The 22,248-nt window shown below is 38.2% G+C and overlaps 1 protein-coding gene across 3 annotated transcripts in view; it reads left to right on the top strand.

Moving 5' to 3' along the window:
* Window positions 1–21,465, top strand: part of VIPR2 (vasoactive intestinal peptide receptor 2) — a 57,507-nt gene extending 36,042 nt beyond the window's left edge. For all 3 annotated transcript variants that reach the window (XM_014945175.1, XM_014945173.1, XM_014945174.1), the window contains exons 7-13: window positions 2,910–3,060; window positions 3,965–4,025; window positions 5,344–5,413; window positions 10,462–10,553; window positions 13,707–13,836; window positions 13,923–13,964; window positions 15,651–21,465. In XM_014945175.1, the coding sequence (XP_014800661.1) occupies window positions 2,910–3,060; window positions 3,965–4,025; window positions 5,344–5,413; window positions 10,462–10,553; window positions 13,707–13,836; window positions 13,923–13,964; window positions 15,651–15,824 (720 nt within the window). In that variant the 3' untranslated portion in view covers window positions 15,825–21,465. The remainder of the gene's footprint in view (window positions 1–2,909; window positions 3,061–3,964; window positions 4,026–5,343; window positions 5,414–10,461; window positions 10,554–13,706; window positions 13,837–13,922; window positions 13,965–15,650) is intronic.
* Window positions 21,466–22,248: the final 783 nt, after the last annotated feature.

Genomic DNA, 22,248 nt, shown 5'->3' with positions numbered 1-22,248 from the left:
AAATTTTCCTCCCTGATCCTCTTATGTATTTAGGAATACCAAGCTGTCAGTGTAGACAATTTTGTAGAGAACATAATGACTAGCAAAACAGTCTATTAGAAGTAACCAGAGAAAGAAGGTTGTAGCACAGGAAAGCAAAGTTAATGTTGTTTTGCGAGTTCATGAAGGGACAGCATGTCATCTTCCACAACAAATCAGCTATAGCTCAGAATAAATATGGCCCCTACATTAATCAGCTGGGAGAGTTTAAGACAAACAGGAGTGCCATTAGCTGGGAATGGTTAAAGGCAGCTTGACTGGAAATTTTCCAGCAGGTTTATCAGACGTCCAGGAATTGGACTGGTAACAATTGAAGGAGAGAAATGAATCGGGGAATTAAATATTTGCAGGAGTTGTCTTAGTTAACTCCTCTGTACTTCCTGGCTATGACAGAAGTGTTGTCATCTCCATTCTTGGCAGACTAATACATGTACTGCATTTTCATGCTAAAAAAGTCTCAAGTCCTGCTGTTAGAAGACTGACCACTATATGATATTCCCCATTCTCTGCCTCCATTGTTTCAGCAAAAGTACTGGAAAGGAACCCTTCAGATATTGCTGAATACAATTTCTGAATTTAATTTACTACAGTTTAAGCTTGTGAGAAAAAAATGTAAGGAAGATATTTTTATATTGACGAAACCATGTCGTCCCAAAGCATAAAGTTCTTAGCAGTGACTACCAAGCTGCGTGTATGGATTAATAATCTAGGATATTTCTAATGAAGACAAATAGGCTCTGAGTTAGTAGACCCAAAGCAGGCAAATTAGTTAGTATGAGGAGTGCTGGGGTAATCAAAAGTTCTTAGGTCCTTGAAGGATTAGTCAATGACTAGCAAAATACTACTTGATTTCTGCAATTTCTTTTATTCTTCAGTTATTTTTGGCTGCAAAGCCTCATACTTTCCTATTTGAATATGTCCAGTTTTGTGGACTGTTGAGTCATTTCTGTTGCATTATACGTGGGATGATCTGACACCAGCTTGGCAGGATGTTTTGTCTTGCATTGGCTGGATGCTGCCTTTCTTCTGTAACAGCATGCGGGGTTTGTCTTTTTTTGTCACAAGTGTGATGTTCCACAGTTCTGCTGCACGCACAGATGTCTAAAAGCACACAATTCAAAACGTGATGTAACTAGGTCCTGGGTCTGAATGACACAGAGCCATAGTTTTTGCTGACTCTTTACTGAAAGATACCTTCGCTGTTCAGCATCTGATCTGAAAATATACCTGATACAGTATCAGCTGCAGGAGGAAGGGAAAATGTTTTGATGTGGGGTTCTGGGATGTAAATGAAGAATATAATACAAGGGAGTATTGGAATTAAAAAGAGATTACAAAAATTTTAGACTTTTCTGCTAATCTTGTTGTAAGTGGTCTTAAGCATAAAAGCAAATTTCAGCTTGCATTTTGAAATGTTTAATATTCTCCATGTTAAACTTTCTGCCCCGTTACTGGTCTGCAATGAATATCCCTTCAGTGGATACAAAGTCCAGAGGGAAGATTAACCTTACCAAACAAGATGATTGAACTAAGCTGTTTCTCTGGGCTTCCATCTTTCTCCCTGCACAGTTTTATCTCATCTGCTTTAGAGTTTTTCTGGACATGCCTGTGTCTCTTCATTAGCTGTATGAGGGGCTAGTTGGCTAAGTAGGGGGCTAGCTTTCATCAGAAACCTTGCTTGTAAGGAGTTAAAATTAGGTAAAATCAATCCAACCTTTGGGCTCTTACTTGTCTATATAAGTATGTGCACAGGCGTAAGTATAGGCACGTGTGCTACTTGGGATGCACTGAGATGTGTGAGACACCACAAGGGACTGATGGATATAAAGAAGTATCTCTAGGAGGTCTATGGCCTTCTGGCTTTGTAGCTGGTGACTGGGGGTCTTAAAGGGCATCTCACTTCATAATAGATACCTATGTTTAGTCAGAGGAATCAATCGCCAAATGAGTAAGTTACCTACTTAGCTATTTGGTGTACTTGGAATTTTAGCAGAAACAGTGGCAGTATGACGGGTATTTAAAATGTAGACAGGAATAAAGCAGGCAGAAACTAGAAGTTTTATTTAGTTCATTTTGTTTAGTCTGTTACATTCACTGTCTCATCACATTTCTCAGCTCAGTATCAGCAGAAACATTTTATGTTCAGTTCTCACATCCCAGATTCCTTCTGGGAAGTACCAAAGTAGCAGCAGCCAGCACTGTGGAACATCAGCAGCACAGATATCTGAAAATTAATTCTGAAGAGCATCACGCAAACTATAAGTATATTGGGGTTTCATTTTATGATACATGCTCATGTGTTTTGTTAATTAAAAAACACTAAGCCATTTTCTAAAAGAGAAAGCAGTTTTTAAAAGTCCAGTCACCTTTATCTTCTAACTCTATTTAGAATATTCTTCATGTAAACTTAAGTTATATTTTTCACACAGTTTCCCATTTAGCCTTGAAAAATTAATAAAGTTGTTTCTTTGCTAATTTTCACTATGGTAGAAAGCCAGCTGGGATTTTAATATATTTATTAGCCTCCTAGTAGATGATTATTTATTCTAATAGCCACTCATTAACTATTGCAAATGCGTGCATTTATTGATAATCACCACCTTTTACAATCTTTATGCCATGAAGTTTCCAAAATTTGTGAACAAATTTGCTGAGAGCCATCTAAAGAATTCTTTTTTTATAAGTCATTTTCTTTTTATATAAAGAGTAACATTTACAATGTCTCAATTTGCTTGAATTAAGAAAAAAAATTTCTACTGGACCTGGGTCACTAGTATTACATGGATAGTTAAGGGCTGTAGGACATATCAATAACAGAATAATACAGCATCTTTCCTGCAACAGCTTTGATCCCTATTCTCATATTTCAGGTGGGCTGCAAGGCTATTTTGGTGTTTTTTCAGTATGGTGTTATGGCAAACTTTTACTGGCTCTTAGTTGAAGGACTTTACCTGCACATCCTCCTTGTGTTAATATTCTCCCCAAACAGACACTTCACGATTTACCTGCTAATTGGATGGGGTAAGAAATGAACAACTTCCAGTACTATTCTTTGTTCTGTATGTATGTGTTAGGTTCAGTACTTCATACCATGGTAATCACACCGTTTCTGTTGGATGACTCCTCAGGCTCACTAGTTCCTCAGTTCAGCTCCAGCGCAGGTTACAGCCGCTGTACCATGGGAGAGAACGGGCACAGAACTGCTGAAGCAGAACTGCTAGCTTGCTCCTTGGCATGGCTCTGACCTGTGCCAAGCTGCACAGTGCCCAGGGATTGTTCAGGATATAGGACTGCCACTGAAAAACAGATGATTCAAGCTGTCCTAATTTGGGAGGAAAAAGAAAGTTTAGCTGCACAGCCACAGGCTATGCTATTCTCTTTGCCTTTTTGAAAAGTCCAATTATATTGTCCCTCTGGCTTTAAATGCATGTATTCCTTTCATTTCCAGAAACTGCAATGATATTTATACAGAGCACTTTAAAGCTTCCAGTAATAGGTTGTCATAAAACACTTAGGTATTGCTGGGAAATGAGGATAAACCAGTGTGTGGGAATGGTTCCTTACGAAATGATTTACACTTTGGTTTTATAGTGTAGTCCTTGGAAGTGAATTGGAGATGTGTAACTTGTATCTATCTCTCTGTAGGTCACTGTGACAACTTGAAAGAAACCTAAGAAAGGCATGTTCTTTGTGTATTAGTCATTATGGCTGCATTTTTATAAGAAGTAAACCCACTTCCCTGCAGTCTTTGTAATATGTTCCTAAACATCACGTAGCTCATCAGATGGACTCTCCCTCCATTCACTAAACTGTTTGCTATGTGCTGTATATTAGGGGAATAATTGGTTACTAGCAGAACTTTCTTTCTCTTTTTGTGGACTGACATTTTTGTAATCATCCTCTAACCCTCTTTGGGATTTTTCAGGAATTCCTACCATATTCATTATTACATGGACAGTGACACGGATCATTTTAGAGGACACTGGGTAAGCATGTTGAGGAGAGAAAGCTTAAAACCTCCAGCTGTGCCAATACAATCCTTGCCTTGGATATGGTGGTGTTCACACAAAGGTGGTTTGCTGTTCTGAAGGGGAAGAGTACAGAACTAAAATTTCAGAGATGGCAATCAGAGACAGGCGTTCAGGAGCTTCAACATGCTCGTTGTTTGTTGTCTATGTGAAAAACTCTAAGGGCAGGTGAGAGCAGAGAGAGCTTATGAGTAATGTTACCTCTTGAGACCCATATAAAGAACTATGTGCTTTGGAAGTCAAAATAATACTTAAAATAGCAGTGGGGGTCCTTGCGTTCAGGGCTGCAATACATTCTAATTTGCTAACTAGAAACTCGAAAGATTGGAATCTAGCTAACATTGGATGTATCTAAATTACAATCCCAGAAGTGAAACAATGTGATGTAAACATATGTAAGATGGACGTAGTCATGTAAAACTACGACCAACTGGAGCTTGACCTGGCTCCTGGCATTGGAAGGGGAACTGAGATAAGAATTTTCTAGGAAGATCACACTTGCTGCTCCTGCTGGTCCCAAGGAATGGCAGAGCATTCCTAGCTAGTGGGACAAGCAGTTTTCACACTCTTTTTTTCAACCTGACTAATATTTTTCAATTGGTTCTGTAATTAAACTGAAAAATCATGTCCTACAAAATTTCAAAGTTTTATTTGCAAGAACCACTAATGTAAACTGAAGGCTAATTCCTTTTTCCTTTGTCATTAAGATCACAGTTAGAGGAATTCTGAAGGTTATTGCTCTTGTTTAAGATTAATCTTTCAGAGCACTTATTCTCAGAGTATTTGGACTAAAAGTGCCCACGGTGAAACTTAAATTTTCAGTTTTTCCGACAAAGTTTCTGGTCCAGTCTCATATTTTCCTAAACCAGTCCCAACCATCTGTAACCTAAATATCCCACAAGGAAATTATGTCATTTCATTTGTATCTGTCAGTTGCTTTAGATCTTCTTGCTACCCAGAGGCTGGTGTTAGGTCCTTATTGGAAAAGTGTCCTTACACAAAGTGAAACTAAGCTTGGTTTCCCTAAAGGTCAATGTCCTCCATGATTTCTGATGGTACAGTCTAGTGTGCCTGATTTCTTAGCTGATTTGAATATGCACATTAAAACCAGGGAAATAAAATTAAAAGCAGAAAAAGATTGAATGCCAAATTCTAGGCTAGAACAGGCATTATAGTAGTGTGCTTTGACTTGTATATAAGAAATACTTCTCATAGATCTTGCTTGCCAGATGATATTAATGTCTACATCATTTTCCTTCTTTTTTTTTTTTCATAGTTGCTGGGATACAAATGAGCATGGTGGTCCCTGGTGGGTTATACGCATACCAATTTTAATTTCTATTATAGTAAGTAAACTCTGAAGCATGAATTATAGATCAGTTCAGCATTGTGTAGTGCATATAGCCATTATTCTTCACTGCTACTTACAGATAGGCGAGAATTCTGTTTTAATGAAAAGAAATTGCGCTGTAGGAGAAACATTAAACAGATGCCAAGGTCATTAAAATTTGTTGCCTTCAAAATTTATTTGCCTCCTATTAAATGAGCAGTTGCTTTTATTTGTATGTTATTCTTTCTTTAACATCTCTCCTGTTGACGAGCCTGGGGGAAGCAAAAATCTAATTATACTTTTCAATGAATTGCAGATTTGATTTTGCTTGTAAGTAGCTCGCCCTGCAATTGAGAATCTGATATTATTGCAGCCGTAAAAAAATACGGCTGTGTATATCTTTCTTTAATTGGTAGCCTACTGAAACAGATATTGAACATGAAGTATTTGCAAAAGAATACCATTTGAGAATGTTTCATGGAGCTTTTCCTGGATGGAGCTCATTAGAATTACTGGAGAAGTATAATAAAATTCCTGTTCATTGTGATGGTTGTGTAATTAATTTGGGCATAATATACTATGGTTATATGTCCATTTCCAAAATCAGTCACAGTGCAAATTTATATATTTAAGATACACTTGCTTTATTTTTAACAATTCAGTCAGAAAAATTAGGGCATTATTAGATTACACAATGTTTCAAGAGAGTCCAGATTAGCCCAGAACTTCACTTGGGCTCACCTTTCAACCTGTGCCTGCTGAAAATCATTTTGAGACAACTTCCTATCATCTTCATCAGAGTGAATTCTACAGTGTTTAAAGAGAAAGCAGAGTAGGCGTAGGTGTGAAATGACGTAAGGTAAGGACTCACAGAAAAGACGTTTTATGATATGAAGAAATGGGCATGCAACAGAACGGCAGCATGAAGAGAATACACGTACCTCAAAGGAGCTGGAGAATGAGGGATGGTCAAGAGTGAAGAAAATATGTCGAAAGATAAAAGCAAAACAAACCACCTGGTGTTTACAGAGAGATGAAATTCTATTCTCCGGATGTTGAGTTTAAACAGTTATAGGGTAGACAGCTGAGACTTCATGTGCCAAAAAGCAGAAATCTCAGACCTAGAAACAGTTGTTGTCCAAGCACTCATTGGCAGACTTGGATTGCAGCTGGATCTTAGCAGAGGCTGGAAAATGAGTTTTAGGTTAAGAAAATGGAGTACTAATCAGTCAGCAAAAGTCCAGTATATCATAAAATGCGGACCAGAATCACAGTTTGAGGCAATGGAACAGTCATTGTCCTTATTTTTTTAATTATTCTATTACTGATTTGATACAAAGGGATTGTAAGACATAAGGAAATATTTTGCCGATGACCTTTTTTGACTTGCCGGGTACATATTTAGGATCTTCTGTCTCCTTCCAGATATGTTTTTTCCCTTAAACAGCATGTTTTAGGGATGAGAACAACTAAAGATGGCCACGTGATTCTGCGGTGCCCCCTGCGTGAAGCCACTTCTCCAATTAGATGATTCTTCAGCTGTTTGTTAAACTTCATTTTGCATTTGGGAAGTTAAGTTGTGAAGGAGAATTCAGAAATACAAGTAGTTATAAAAGCAGTGATAGTCTCTCTTTCCTTCCAGATCAGTAACGTGTCTTCTTGGAGCTTCAAACTACGACCAGCACATTCATAGTGGCAGCGAGGCTGCTGTTCAGACTTACTGCTGTGGAAAGTAGAGTGTGCATTCATAGAGCAAAAGGAGCTAATGAAGTGTCATGTAAAATTGATGACTGAATAATACTACATTCATGAGAAAATAATTTTCAGTACGCATATGATATGATAAGCTCAACATTTCCTCTCACCTTCTACAAAAATTAAAATTCAAAGACTGAAAGACCCTGAATTTCAGGAAAATAAAGGAGAGTGGAACACCTGAGCTGAGAGCTCTCATTGAGAGCTGTCTTATGTAAAGGCATGAAAGAAGCCCAGACTGTGGCTGATATTGAAAATCTTTAAGAGGAGGAAGAAGAGTGAAGAAAAGAAGAGTAGAATAGAGCCATGTGAGGATGATGCCATGAGTATACTTTTGAAAGAAGGAGGAAATCAAGCAAGGGTTTTAAGGAACAATGGTTTAACTGCATTAGATTTAACAGGAAGTTCGCTCAGTCTTTGTATTCATCCTCTTCCATTGATTTCTGTGTTAACTCCAAAATTTTTCATTGCTTAAAAAATTATATTTTCTATAAGTTATTATCCAAATCTAAATAGTACTGAGAGCAGTAGGGAGAGCAAGTTCTGAAGTCACTTTTCAAAGTAGGAATGGCTTCAGTTAATTCAGTGTGTCAGAAGCCTTCCCTGGCATCTACTACTGACAATTTTGGCTTGAGAAAAGTTATTTGGCAGGCTTCCATACTTCATGCTGTACGCATTTCAGAATTGTTTAATTGGGGGTGACTATTCCAAACTGTTAATTTGGTGTACCACTCGTATTCTTGATTAGTCAAATCAAATGCCTCCACAGCTGCCTTCTCCATACTTCCGCTTGCATAAACTGCTCTTATTTGGGAAGAAGTGGTGTTCAGTTGGAAACAGTACTTCTGTCACATCAAAGTAATCAAAAGTTTATCTAGTTATCTCACATTTCAGGTAGTGTAAGGGACTGAATAGCAGGAAAGAAGCAACATGAAGACAGTTTAAATGATACACGCTTAGGCAAAGTGTTTAGACTCAAAAATTTATTTTCATAAGTCAACCAGCAGAAAAGGGTATCAGCAGCATCTTGCCATTCCTCCACTGAAGAGGCATCATTTGTCATCACTCTCTTGCAGTTTCTCTGCCTTCACATTATTTTCTCATTTTTCTGTTCTTAGATATTCATTCAATAATATACATATTCTATTATATTTAAAGTCATCATGCGAAATTATTTTATGGGACTGAAAAGCTACAATACTAAAATTCCAGGGCACTGCTTGTTTCATGTTTTATTGAAATGTACTATTCTAAATCAGATAAATACTTTAAAGAGCTTTAAAAATTAATCAATTCAATAATGATCTAACAAATTAATTTTCTCCATAGTAGTAAGTCAATGGCAGTTGCCACCTTTTGATTTTAATATCCAGTTTCCGCTGGCTGAATTTACAAGCTCCAAAGTACCAAGAACTGTTACAAACTCCAAAGAATGTATGTTTTTCCTTAGTCCAAGATCGTGTTTACAGACAGATAGAGATGTGTTTGAATACAGACTTTAAAGTAATACATGAATGTCAGTCAAGAATGGGAGTCACCTGAGTGTCATTTTGCAGCTGATCTGGTGCCTCAGAAACCAAATGGATGACAGTTTATTCTGTTACAGTAGAAAGTAGGGATGCCTGTCAAGAACAAGCAGTTATTCTGACAATCCCTTTGCAAGTACAGAATAAAGATTTCTTCTCCTATTTTTTGACTAACAAATATACAATGAAATGGAAGCTCTCTTCTTGTCCAGTAGTGCTAGCTCCAGTGCATATCTCTTGGTCTGTACACTCTGCTGTGTTAAGTCTGTGGATACAACCAGAAAGAATATTTGCTTCTGCCTGTTACTTTTATAGGAGACTTGTGTCAAAGGAAACGTCAAATTCATCATCTGCTTGTAAAATGTGTGTTTACTTCAGTAAAGGCCTATATTTTCTAACATTTATTTTTTATTTTTCCTTATTCAAAACCACTAGATTTTGGTTTTCTTATTTTTTATTTAATCACTGACAGTTCTTGTCACTTCCCATAACCTGTCATTTCAAATAAAATATTGAATACGGAAGGGCATGTGGTTGCTACGATCATAGTTATTTATTAACATCACTGATTCTACTGGGTATTTCAGAGAAGACACTGAAATTCATTGAACTTGAAAAGCTTACAGCCAAATTGTTAAGACTGGAAAAAGAAGAGTTCCAGCTATACATCAAGGCAGAGAGAGACAGAAGGTTTATAGCAGTGAGGCAGGCACTCCCTGGTTGGGTACCCAACCTCCTGATTTGGGGCTTTGGATGACATTAGCTAAAAACAATCAAGTTCTCATTTTCACAGTCATAGAATTTTTTTTCGCTGGGTTGATTTCTTCTAAAATGTGTGCATTTGATGCAGCTGTTTATGTAACTGTAGATGAAGCTTTTAGCTCATATTGTTTTTGTGAAGGTGTGGATTCAGAGTGTTCTCTCACTTTAGTACAGGTGTGCCATAATTAAAGTGTAGTTTTCTTGACTGCACCAAACAATTCAGCATCATAACAGCTGGTGGACACAAGATGCCAAAAGCCAAGGATGAAAAACCAATGGGTGTGAGATTTAGGATTTACTGAGTTTTATACTTCAATTTTCTAGATTGATCAGTGTCTGAACATAACTTTTTTATGCAAGTGCCTCCATTTCTCTTCTATGAAATATAATACTACTGTTCTGTCTCAGAGGGCTGTTACAAGGATAAAATGTTAGACTGCAAGGATTCAGTTGCTTTGGCGATTATGTCTGCATTGCTATCCAAGACAGTTAGAGAGATACTTGTGAGAGGCCCTTTCTGTGCTTGATGTGCTGTGATCACCTATGCAACAATCTTTTCTTTCCCCAATTCAGGTAGAAAATATTAAAAATAAAGGTGTGAGGTAAAAGAGGGTCAAAACTGTTATGGGACTCACATTTTCCTTTGGGCTTCCAGTCATGAATCCACACGATAACTTAGGACAATGCTTGATTGCTCCAAATCACATCCAATGTCCCATACAGCTAGGAAACCTGTCTTCAGCTGAAATTTTGGAAGGGAGTCATTGCTGATAACTGGAGCTTTCAAAGACTTTTGCCAGCCATACTGGAACTGGTGGCCATGCAGAGATATACTGGACATAACAAACGTAGAGAGGCAGAGACCAGACAACAGATTTGACAGTGTAGAGTTTGATGTGTTCTGGCATGAGGTACACAACACCCACTGCTGGGTTGATTTGCCTGACTTGATAAGCATTTCGTTGTGCTGCATATTGAGTGGAGAGGTCAGAAATCACCATTATATTTGTTTTCTTTGCAGGTGAATTTTATACTTTTCATTAGTATTATAAGAATCTTACTGCAGAAGTTACGATCCCCAGATGTTGGAGGAAATGACCAGTCACAGTACAAGTGAGTCATATTTTTAGATATTATATACAGAACCAAAATAATCTCGGTAAGATTTCCTATGCTGGACCTGCTGCCAACATTTGCTGTGATACTATAGTTACATTTAATTCAGAAGCACTTTTATGTGTGGTTTAATGAAGATCTTATCACTAAGGTGAAATAGAAATTAATGTACTTTTTTTTGGTCAAACAGTAAATTCAATAAAAATATGTAATTTCATAAGGACCAACAAGATATTCTTGAATCTGAGTTTAACCCATGAATGAATATGCTGATACAAAAAGCATGGATAGCAGTATCTTTCTTTTAATGTATAAATATTTCATTCCAACATAACAAAATTAACAAGATCAAAACACTTAGCTTCAACCTCCTTAGGTTTTTTTTAAATTTTTCATTTCTAAGACATTTTTTGTTGTAATATTTACATATATTTTAAGAGCTGGAAAGAAGTTATGTTGTTCCCAAAAAGTAAAAAGTTAAATACAACATTTTATATTCATTTAAAATAGCATCTTTATTTTTCTAGGGGAAAACAAGTATTTCAGATTTAGATCAACTTCAGTTCTCTTTAGACTTTCTTTTTTAGGGGGTTTGGTTTGAATCAAGGAATGTTGGGGGGCAGTTTAAATACATTGCTAAAACTGGATCTGTTCTTTATTATATTGCAAATCAGTTACTGTTGTTTATTATGATAGCTCCTGGATACTGTAATCCAGAATTAAGAATCTGTTGTAGTAGGTCTTATTTTAAAGCCCAGATATATCGATACTTCAGGATGTAAATATGACATTTCAATGACAAAAACCTAACGTGAACACTGAAAATGTAAAACATGCAAGTGGCCTTTGAAAATGTTCTCCTGGATAACACCTTTTCTTCATTTAGAAAATATCGAATTCCTGTCCTAAAAGCAGATAAAACCTGGTGTGCTAAAGTAAAGCGTATCTTTAAAGCCAAGAGAACTAGGACCTTATTGTTTTGTAAACAACATGGCACATTTGATGCAAAAAGTGAAGAATTCTGATGTGTCATGGAAAAAGTGACACAACTAGATGCCATAGAATGTAAAGGATAATTTTTTGTGTTTGCTGCTTGAATTAACTAAACGTGGGAGAACCAAATCAACCTAGGTGAGATTCTGCAGTCACCACAGTATTATTTAGCACAATGACTGACCTATGGGCAGAAAATCCCCTCAAGTTTATTTCTTGTGACAGGAACTTTTCTTTGTTTCCATGTATTTTATGAAAAAGAGGCATTCCCTTCCTATCAGACCCATGATTTTCCACAGTTTACTGTAGCACTTCATAGTGTAAACTGTTTGTAATAACAACCTTGTCCCTCATTATTCAGCCCTGTGAATTCTTTGCTTTCATCATTTGATTGCCCGACTAAGTTTGGACTGGATGGTCTTTAGCCGATACCCATGGGAACAGTAGATTAACCTCCTCAAGAAATACTGCATCTACAGAGCAAATTAAAGGTCTGGAAGCCTGGTTTTTCAATATGCAAATGTATTTCTAAACTACAGGGAAGAATAAGGCTATTTTGTCTGTCCCTTTTGTCCACTAAAATCTAAGTGCAGTATGGAGAAAGACAAAAATCATTAAAACATAAATGGAGTGAAAGTGAAATATGGATCAAAAATGAATACTACTCATGCAAGTCACCATTTTTCTTCCCTTCCTCTGTCCCACTTGCTTGTACCTGGTTCCATCTTTTTTGCTGCTCATTTTGCTTTTGCAGTGGGTAAGGTTAAGTTGAAATAAAATCAGTTTTCCATTTCCCTTGGGAACCCAGGAAATTTGCTACCATCATTGTCTCCTCCAGTTGTAAATGAATATCTCCTGCCAAGGAAATCCTATTTGTCCCGCTTACTGGTATCACCTTTAGATGTGAATGTTTTACTATTCTTGAGAAACTTTGCTGTCAGAACTGATTATTTCCACATAAACAGATGCAGCCTCTGGGACATTATGAACAAAGGAAGGCTTTGAAGACTGACACAGAAAAAATAAAGCTGCTTGAAATACCTTGACTTTTCTGTTAAAATAGGTGAATTCACAACAGCATCCTTTCACTGTTGAATCAGGTTATATTCATCAAGACAGTAATGAATTATGGGACTCAACATTAGAACTTGAATTTTATCTGATACCAGACCTCCATTATCATGCATGACTGATTCTGTGTAATATATAAAACTGATGTTATTAGAATGATATAAGTGAAAGATAAGGCATAATTAGCAATTCATCATTTCAGTGGTTTCACAGGCAGTTTGTCAGAGCTTCTCTGCTTAATAATTTAAAGTTCTTCCTTAACTTTGGTAGTGTGTTGTGCTAAAATTTATTATGTAATTGACAACACTAAAAATTAGTTAATGGTATATACTTAATACCATCAGTATAGTTATGTGATTTTAGTATTTGAGGATAAATCTGAAATTCTTATGGAAACCTCACAGGATTATTCTGGATTACATTTCCTACGTACTGTTTGCGTACTGTGTATGTGCAATGTAAAACCTACAGTTGCACATTTAAAGGAAATTAACATCAATTAATTTCAAGAGAGAGATTTTACCTTCCATACAGAGGATCTGTCAGGATGACTTTGCAGTAAGGCATTATTCCTTTCTACTCTGAACCCTTTGTGCCAGGTAAAAAAGTATCTTGAGAGATCTGATGGCAGCTCGTGATACGTTGCTGAATGTGGTCTGGTGGAATAATGCGGTAAAACCCCACCCCAAAAAATCTGTGCCATGAAACCAAGCTGGGAACTGCATTTGTGTCAAAGACACGCAGCAGAAGGTAGGTCCTACATCCTGCTGCTGTCCAGAGGGCAACTGAAAAAGGTTCTTTTAGTTTAGAGAGACCCTGAAGCCTTTTGCCTGTGTTTGGGAGAGTTCAAGATCACCAAGATCAAGTATAACATAGAATTGCACATGTTAATTTATGAGGTTGCTGTGTGGCTAATCTCATAGCAAGCCTGAAAGGGAAACAATGTGCAATAAATGACTCTTATTGAGACTGTTTATAAATCCGAAGTCTTACAAGGTTTTTGTAAACAACATCACATCAGGTTCTTATCTTAGTAAAACGAGAGCTTATCATTAAACTCCAGCTTTTTCTCTTTTATGTATCCAGGAGACTTGCAAAATCCACGTTGTTGCTTATTCCGTTATTTGGAGTTCACTACACAGTGTTTGCTCTATTTCCTGACCGCAGTTCCAATACTTATAAAATAATCTTTGAGCTGTGTTTGGGATCTTTTCAGGTAAATTTTAAAATTTTTATTCAAAAGAAGTTTTATTGACCTAGGTTGGTACTGTCTACTAACTAAGAAATATTGTCTCCTTCCAGGGGCTGATTGTTGCAGTCCTGTATTGTTTTTTGAACAGTGAAGTAAGTCTCACCTTTCCTACTGAGGGTGGTAAATATTGTTCTCAGTAAATGTATAAGTGTCCCTGTAATTCCACTCTGATACATGAAGCTGTTTTAGAAGATGTTTGCATTCCTATTTATAGAATATATATGTGGGAGTTTCTACGTAACAGGAGAAATTAGTGTATTTGGGTGAAGAGTTAAGAGTTGTCTGAAATCTAATTCCTTGCAACTGAGGTGTTAAACGTGTCTCCCATTATTTAACGTGATCTAATTCTAGCTCTGTTACAAGCCATGTGGGTTGTGCAAGTGAGGTGCAACAAGTCTAAAAATTTACCCAAAACTTGAAACACCATTTAGTAAGTATTTAGGGGAAATCTTCTGACAGAATCTAACCCCTAGAACAGCAGCAGATTTTCAGAAGTGCCCAGCATGTAGAGGCTTTCCTAATCTCAACTGAGGAAGGTGTGACGAATTCCTTTTGATGTCAGCCACTTTTAAAGGTAGAATATACATTAAACAGCATGTAGAGTCTGACAGGAGGAATCTGACAAAGACACCTGCTTGCACAGGGAGTTGACATTCAGGTCTCCCGAGTGCTATTCTCGTCTTTGATATTCATGAGATTCCTGGTTTTGGGCTAATCATTTGATTCTATGCTTTAAGTATGTGTGATTAATAGCTAGATACCAAAAGCTGATGTTGAAGCATAAGTGATACAAAACTGATTTTGAAAGTGGCTTCGGGGCATCTTCTCACAGACAGTGTACATACAGTCTTCACCTCAGTTTTGTAATCTTGGTAAAAGTTGATTTGATACTCTAGAGGGAAGGGATGCCATCCAGAAGGATCTTAACAGGCTTGTGTAGTGCGCCCATGTGAACCTCATGAAGTTCAACACAGCCAAGTGCAAGGTCCTGCATGGGGGTTGGGGCAGTCCCCAGTATCAGTACAAACTGGGAGATGAATGGAATGCAAATAATCGAGCAGAGATGGACTTGGGGACACTGGGGTATGAAAAATCAGACATAAGCCAGCAATGTGCGCTTGCAGCTGAGAAAGCCAATTATATCGAACTTCATCCGAAGAAGAAGCATGACCAGCAGGTCGAAGTGGTTGTCCTCAGTACAAGAATGACATGGACCTGTTAGTTTGAGTCCAAAGGAGGGCCACAAAAATTGTCAGAGAGCTGGAATATCTCTCCAGTGAAAAGAGGCTGAGAGAGTTGAGGTTGTTCAGCCTAAAGAAGAGAAGACTTTGGGTAGACCTTATTGTGGCCTTTCAGTATAAAAAGGGGCAATTATAAGGAAGATGGAGAAAGACTTGTTAGCAGTGCCTGTGGTGACAGGAAAAGAGGTAACAGTTTTAAAATGAAAAAGGGTAGAAGTAGATTGCATGTCAGGAAGAATTTTTCCTATAAGGGTGGTGAGGCAATGGAACAGGTTGCCCAGCAAAGTTGTGGATGCTCCATCACTGAAAGTGTTCAAAGCCTGGTTGGATGGGGCTTTGAGCAACTTGGTCCAGTGAGAGATGTCCCTGCCCATGACTAAGGGATTGGACCAGATGATTTTTAAACGTCCCTACCAAGCCAAACCATTCTGTGATTCTATTCCTAGAGGTTCCCATTTGACAGCCAATAAGTGTGGAAAAGTTCCTCACATAAAAGAACATTTTCAGCTCATCTTGTGCATTTTCTCTTTAACACAGGTGCAAGGGGAGCTGAAAAGAAAATGGCGGAGTTTGTGCTGGAAGCAGACGGCGGGCAGAGATTACAGACTCCACAGCTCTTCCATTTCCCGAAATGGGTCAGAAAGCGTTTCTCAGCTCCACCGGAATTCAAGGGCTCAGTCATTTATGCAGACAGAGACCACCATGATATAAGTCAGATACGTCCCCCAAAACATGAAAAACTGTGGGATATATGTCATTCATTTTACAGCTTGATGTGATAATTTTATAAAATGTACAGTTTAGTGCTTTGCTTTTCTACATGTTGGTATTTGGGAAATTGGTTTGTGCAGACAACCAGTTCATAAGACACCTGCCCCATGGATGCTTTCTGGTTTTTTTAAATGGTATTCCTATTAATTCTGGTATTCTCCTGCAGTTTACTAGCTGTAACTATTCAAAAACTCATATACTATACTGGTCCTTTTACCCTCCAACATGTCTAAAAGATAGATGTATGGTGTCCTGTTTTGGTACATGCTGAAACTGTTAAGATGGGAAACAAGAAAATTCCTTACACTTTATTTATACTTAAGGAAACATTTATTTCCTTAAGGATTAGGAAATTCTTTCCTAATTATGGAAAACAAAATAAAAATAAAGAAATGTAAGACTATAATTAACCACACTGGGATTTTAGTGTGCTAATCCAGGAAATCATTAACATTATACAGAGGGAAAAAAGGTAGTACTTCTCAGCTAATTGTATACATTTCAGAGATTTCTCTCTACAGAGTTCAATTTTAATCCTGCTTTTCCTTTCAAAAGTGCCTGGGTTTATGTTTAGGTGCAGAAAGTGGGGCTACCTTTGCAGTCCATACAGAAAAGGTTACTGTAATAGTTTTGATGAAAGCATTATAATTTTGCAATAACGTTATTGCAATCACCGGTTGTTTTTTTCTCTTTAAAATCAAAAAGATTTGTGTTGAACTTTCATTAAACATCTTTCTGAAGAGGTGCTTTATTGCTAGAGCTATCCGACATAGGATAAACAGCCTTGGATAGCATATTACCCATTGAAAATATCATTTTTATGTCATATTTTCATTGAAATATGTCTCTAGAACTATATCCTTGGCAGCTAAAACAATTAATATTGCAATAAAGTTACAACTCCCATTTAAGGAATAATGTAAATTCTTTTAGCCCAATTCTGTTCTGTATCTATCTATCTGAGCTGTTTCAAAATTTAGTCCTGACCATGACTCGAGCAAAAAAAATTAGACAGAATCCCTAAAAATTACCATAAAAGGCATAAATAAAAGGAATTCTAAACAACACCAAGCCTCTTATAGAGGCATTTGGTTAAAAAAAAGGCAGAGAACTGACAGATTCTTATAAACACACAGAGAACATTTGCACTCTTTAAAAGAAATAAACCGGGTGATGTTTACTGCTCATGTCACGCTTAACCATGTCCACTCTAATTACTTGCATGAGTACCTCTGAACCGTAAAAATAATTGCCCTGATCTTTCAGATCACAGATGTACGGAGCTAGGAGAATCCACGGTCCATCCTATTGCCAGGTAACGGGAAGAACGGCAGGAAGGGCATGTCTTGGCAGGCGTACATGTGCACTCTTGAAAATATTACCAGTACTGGGGGTATTGCTGGCAGCTGTCAATATGTCCATACACCTCTTGGTCTGATTTAATTTAGCTATTTATCAGTCAAACACAATTTATTTTAATGGAATTACCCTGGAGTGACACAAAGTTATGTCAGACCAAAGACAGAAAAGGCCCCGTGGTTCACAAGTCACACAAAACAAGTAACTGCGAATCATAGAATCATAGAATGGTTAGAGTTGGAAGGGACCTTAAAGCTCATCGAGTTCCAATGCCCCCTGGTATGGGCAGGGACACCTCCCACTAGAACAGGTTGCGTGACACCAACCTTTACATAGTAGGTATTAGTTGAATTAAACAATAATCACATGGCAGTTTTTTACTTTCCCAAATTTGGGTTTAAAGAAGCTATTGGTCACCTCCAGTTGTTCAGAGTGTTTTCTGCTGTCACGTGGTGAAGTAACGATGAGAATGTGGAGTGAAGCTGCCCAATGCCAGTCCCATGGGGTCTAAAGATACCTCCTACTTAAACTAAATATATTCGCTTTAGACTCAGAAACCACTGCTAAACATTAGTATTTTTCCTGGGTCTCTGAACAACCTTAACAAACTCTTAACTGCAAATATATGAAGATAGATCGGAGCTTTGTGGGCTGCTCCTACCTAAATTCAGTAGGTCTGTGCACTTTAGGCTTCTTTATGTGAAGTGACATTGGGACTGCTCAGCTCCCTAAGACATGATGTGCAGGAGGTACTTTTCCCTCAAAATTTCTAGGGTAGAAAGGCACACTTGATGAACATTCAGGAAAACTCATCTTTATGTTCAAAGAAGGTTTGTTGAGTGAGTTGGCACACAGACAGAGGGATGGTATAGAAATAGAGATTTCAAGCAATCAGTTCCACCAGTCTGTTCTGCATGATGCATCACCAATTATACGTGTTTATAATTCATTGTATCCTAGGGAAAACTATCTTTGTTCTAATTAGAGAGCATGGAGAAAATCTGCATTTTAATGAATCCTAGATTTTAAGACAGAAAACCTTAAATAAGAAAACACATTTTAAGATGCAATGAAACAGCATATTTTCCTTCAGCAGGGCACAGATGCATTTGGACTTGATTCTGCTTCTCATGTAGGGAGTAATGCCATCTGAGGCAATGAAGTTGCACCAGTGGGAGAACATAGATGGTATCACGAAGTTTGTAAAGGACTATGCGGGCATGCAAAGAATAGCACACAAGGGAGAGAGGTGCTGCATATATTTTTCTTTCAAACCAGTGAAAAGTGCAGTAATTTGCAGAACCTCACTTCTCTGTTAAAAATCATAGAATCTAAATACAGAAAATATATTTTCTGTGAGGCAGTTTAACTTCGTAATACTTTGTGCAAGCATTTTCATGTCACTACAGGCCCCTCTGAAAAGCCAGTAGCTCATCATGTAAAGTTACTGAAGAAGAATGGTAATACAATTCATTCTCATACTGCAGGTAATTGTTGTACTTTACTTTCCTTGGAGCTGCCAGGGCGGCACCATTCATTCTGAGCGATTTTTATCAGCATTACCTGCTGCCTGACGGACACAGCGACAGACTACTCTCCAATTGCTAACCATGATAAAAATCTAAATATATAGTGATCATTGATTTTAATTTTCCTCTTCAGAGTCGGTTTCAGCTAGATGGTCCGTAGACTCAAGTGAAATCCATCTGTCCTGGTTTCAGTATCTAAAAGCTGGATGTATGTCTCTGAGCTAAAGATTCTTTTTAAGTGCCTTCCAAAGTCATCAGAGAGAAATAGGCACTAGTTGAAGATGACTCATCCCATGTTCAGCTGGCCATCTAAGTTAGGTAAGCCAAGTCACCTTTTTCTCTATGCTTACAATAAAATGGCTGGCTAGTATTTAGATTTCTCACTCTACATCTAAAATTAGGTAAGATGAATCTCTCCAGAAGAATCCATTCAGTTATCTGGCTAATATTACCCAGATACTCCTTTTTTAAGACAAGTAACTTGGTTGGGCCAAAGTAATCCCCCCAAAAAAAGGTACAGGATGATTCAAAAAGTTCAGGCAATGGGAGGATCCCTCAGTTCACTTGGTAGGGTGCCCCTGTGGTCGACTGCCTTCCGTGATAGGCAATGTCCCATTTGATTTGCCTGGCTTCAGCTTTCAACAAATGTTTCTTGATTTGGGTTAGGTGTTTGGCTTTTTGTCTTTGGTAGAGGAGTCATACACTACAACAAAGTGCTTTAGACTACCAAAAGTTTTCTTTTTGTGAAATCTCTTGAAAATCACTCTAAATCATGTATTGATTTCCTCTCTGAGAAACTAAACATATCAAATATTTCAAATCCTGTCAGCGAGGCATTTTCTCAAATATTCCTCCTCATTCTCTTCTGTGCCCTGTTCCATTCATAACAGCTTCAGCCAAGAGAAGCAAAGGAATAACAGGGAAAGCAAAGACACCTCCTCCTTGAGGAGTGCACACAACACTGATCACATTTCTCACTCCAACTTGCAGCTCACTTGGCCATTCCTTTGAAATCTTTGACTTTACAAAGTCATTTTAACTGACCAGGCCCTGGCTGGTGACACGCAATGAGATTATTGCTGGCAGGTTTTTTGCCATACAAGCTAGTACCTTTTTAGAATATGTTGGCCTTTTAACAATATGGGTCAGGTGCATTAATGTGCTTTGCAAAATAACCTTAAGAATATGGAGAGCATCCTTTTAGCCATTGAAAGCAGTGCTGCCTTTTATGAAATTTTAAGAATTTGGCACGTATCTAAGTGCATGCTCCGTGCTGGAGTGCCCAAGAGCCCAGCAGATCGCAGCTGAGCAGCGTGGTGATGGGTGCTGCAGGTACCCAGCTGAGAAACTACCCAGTTTAAGCCTACATTGGAGCTGTACTGTAGTGGCAGGTAACTAATTAGTGGCACAAAACATTACAAAAAGCCACCTACAGTCAAGTTGGAGGCAGCCTGCCGCACTCTGTACCATCTATGTCATGTCCTGATGCATCCCAGACAGGTTTCCCTCTGCCTTTAACATGATGAAGGGGAAAGCCACAGGTAGAGACCCTCAGCAAACCAGAGAATCTGTCTGGGATGGCTTGATGAAATAAGGCATTACCAATTGCATGTGTCTCACACTCCATGTGTAAGGACTAGGATGAGTCTTTTGCATTATTTGTCTCCTATTTTTGTGAGTTTAAAAAAAAACATGTACTGTTGAATGTGAGTTTGTCCATTTCAGCAAAGTGTTTGTGAATAAAGTTCAAATTCATTTTATACAGAATTTTTTCCGACATCTCTAACGAGAAATCAAGCAGTAAGTATGTCTGATAAAAGGAGGAACCAGCAAGTAACCTGCAGAGAAAGCTGCTATTTGTGTAAGGGTTATTGTCCGAGCAATTGCTGTCTGTGCATAGGGATTCAGGAAATACTTTTACTAACAGAAGTACCTTCACATTACCATGAGTGCCTATAGAAGCTGTGGGCTGTCAGTACTACCCTGCCATAGCCAAATAGCAGAAGTTAGTATGCAGTGCTATTCTGTTGATGAGAAAAAAAATAATAACGTGTTCTAACATGTGTGTTATGAGAGTAAACCAGGATAACATTGAAAAGGAACATTCTGTGGTATGGTTTAACCTCACTGTGTTGAACTTGGTTCTGCCCTATAACAGTATGTAGTTAAATCTGTCTGTAACATTTCCATTGTCGACTAAACCAGTGGCTGAAATGCCCCAACCCCCTTTATTTCCCAAGGCACTGTAGTGAGTGTATGATAACCTGCAGCTTTTTTTTTTATCCTAGTGCATCAATATGAGTATTGTTTTGAAATTCTCTTTTTTCATCTTTATCAATAACTTTTTATCTGTCAAGTATGGTAAAAAATTAAAGATGATGTAAATGAATGTGATTATTTTTTACAAAATGTACAGACTATGATGTTGTATAGATTAATGTGTGTAAATAGATTTCCTTTTCATACTGTAATTCACTATATGTTTCTTCTAGTTTTGCTCTTTTGGTCTTTTTTGTTTTCAGTTTTTAATGTCACCTACCTAACAAACAGCCTTCTCTAAGATATGTTATATATAAAGCTGTGAACAAATAAGTGTTTACATCTTTATGCTATTAGAGATAATAGTGGTTAATAACACCATAATGGACTGAAGAGGAGTCAGAGAATAAAAATTCTAATGGTTTTGCACAGAACTTCTTTTATTTATCTGATTGATGAGATGCTCTCACAGACCATAGTTTCAGAACTGAAAATGGTCCTGCTCAGGGTTCCTCAGCAATGCAATTAAGATGGAATTGCGTTGCATGGAAAATGAAAGGCTGGGGCTGCTCCTGCCACGGGAACGGGCACAGGGGAAAGACCCACTGGGGCCAGACTGGTGGTGGAGCACTGCTGGTGGGGCCAGCGAGGGAGATGGGCACGTGGAGCAAGACGTGGCACCTTGTAGGGCAGTGTACTTCCCCTGGCAGCAGCACTCAGCAGAGACAAAGGTGGAGTGCCGTTTTGCTGTCCCTCACAGACCAGGGAATATTCCCTTCTGTGTCTGTAGTTATCACAAAGCTATGTCACCAGGAGTGGTCATTGTCCCTTGGCCACGCATCCCTTATGGAGAGGATGGGGAAGAGCCAATCCAGCTCCTAATTCCGGTTCTGTTTGCTTGTACCCGGGCAGAGGCTGGCCCTTAGGTGACAGAGTGACAGTCTAAAAGGAGATCTACATGCATCCCTAGAGCCTGTGTTCAGGAGAAGCAGCGGTTTCTGGAGCCTGTGTGCAGCCTCCCTGCAGCACCGCACTGCCCAGGGTCTGGGGGTGGCTGGAACAGAAGGGACCCTGTGGCAGCACAGAGGTCATTCCAGTCAGCAAAGGGGATTCCTTGGACTGCACGATGCCATGGAGTTAATACCAAGTTGCAAATAATCAGGCCCTATGTGTCCAACTGGATAAAATATAATGCTTTCTATTAATTAAGTTCTACT

This window comes from Calidris pugnax, unplaced genomic scaffold (genome assembly GCF_001431845.1).
Source record: "Calidris pugnax isolate Ruff unplaced genomic scaffold, ASM143184v1 scaffold54, whole genome shotgun sequence".
Classification (NCBI taxonomy): domain Eukaryota; kingdom Metazoa; phylum Chordata; class Aves; order Charadriiformes; family Scolopacidae; genus Calidris; species Calidris pugnax.
The sequence above is the reverse complement of the archived record's forward strand: the minus strand, read 5'-3'. Positions and strand labels throughout refer to the sequence as shown.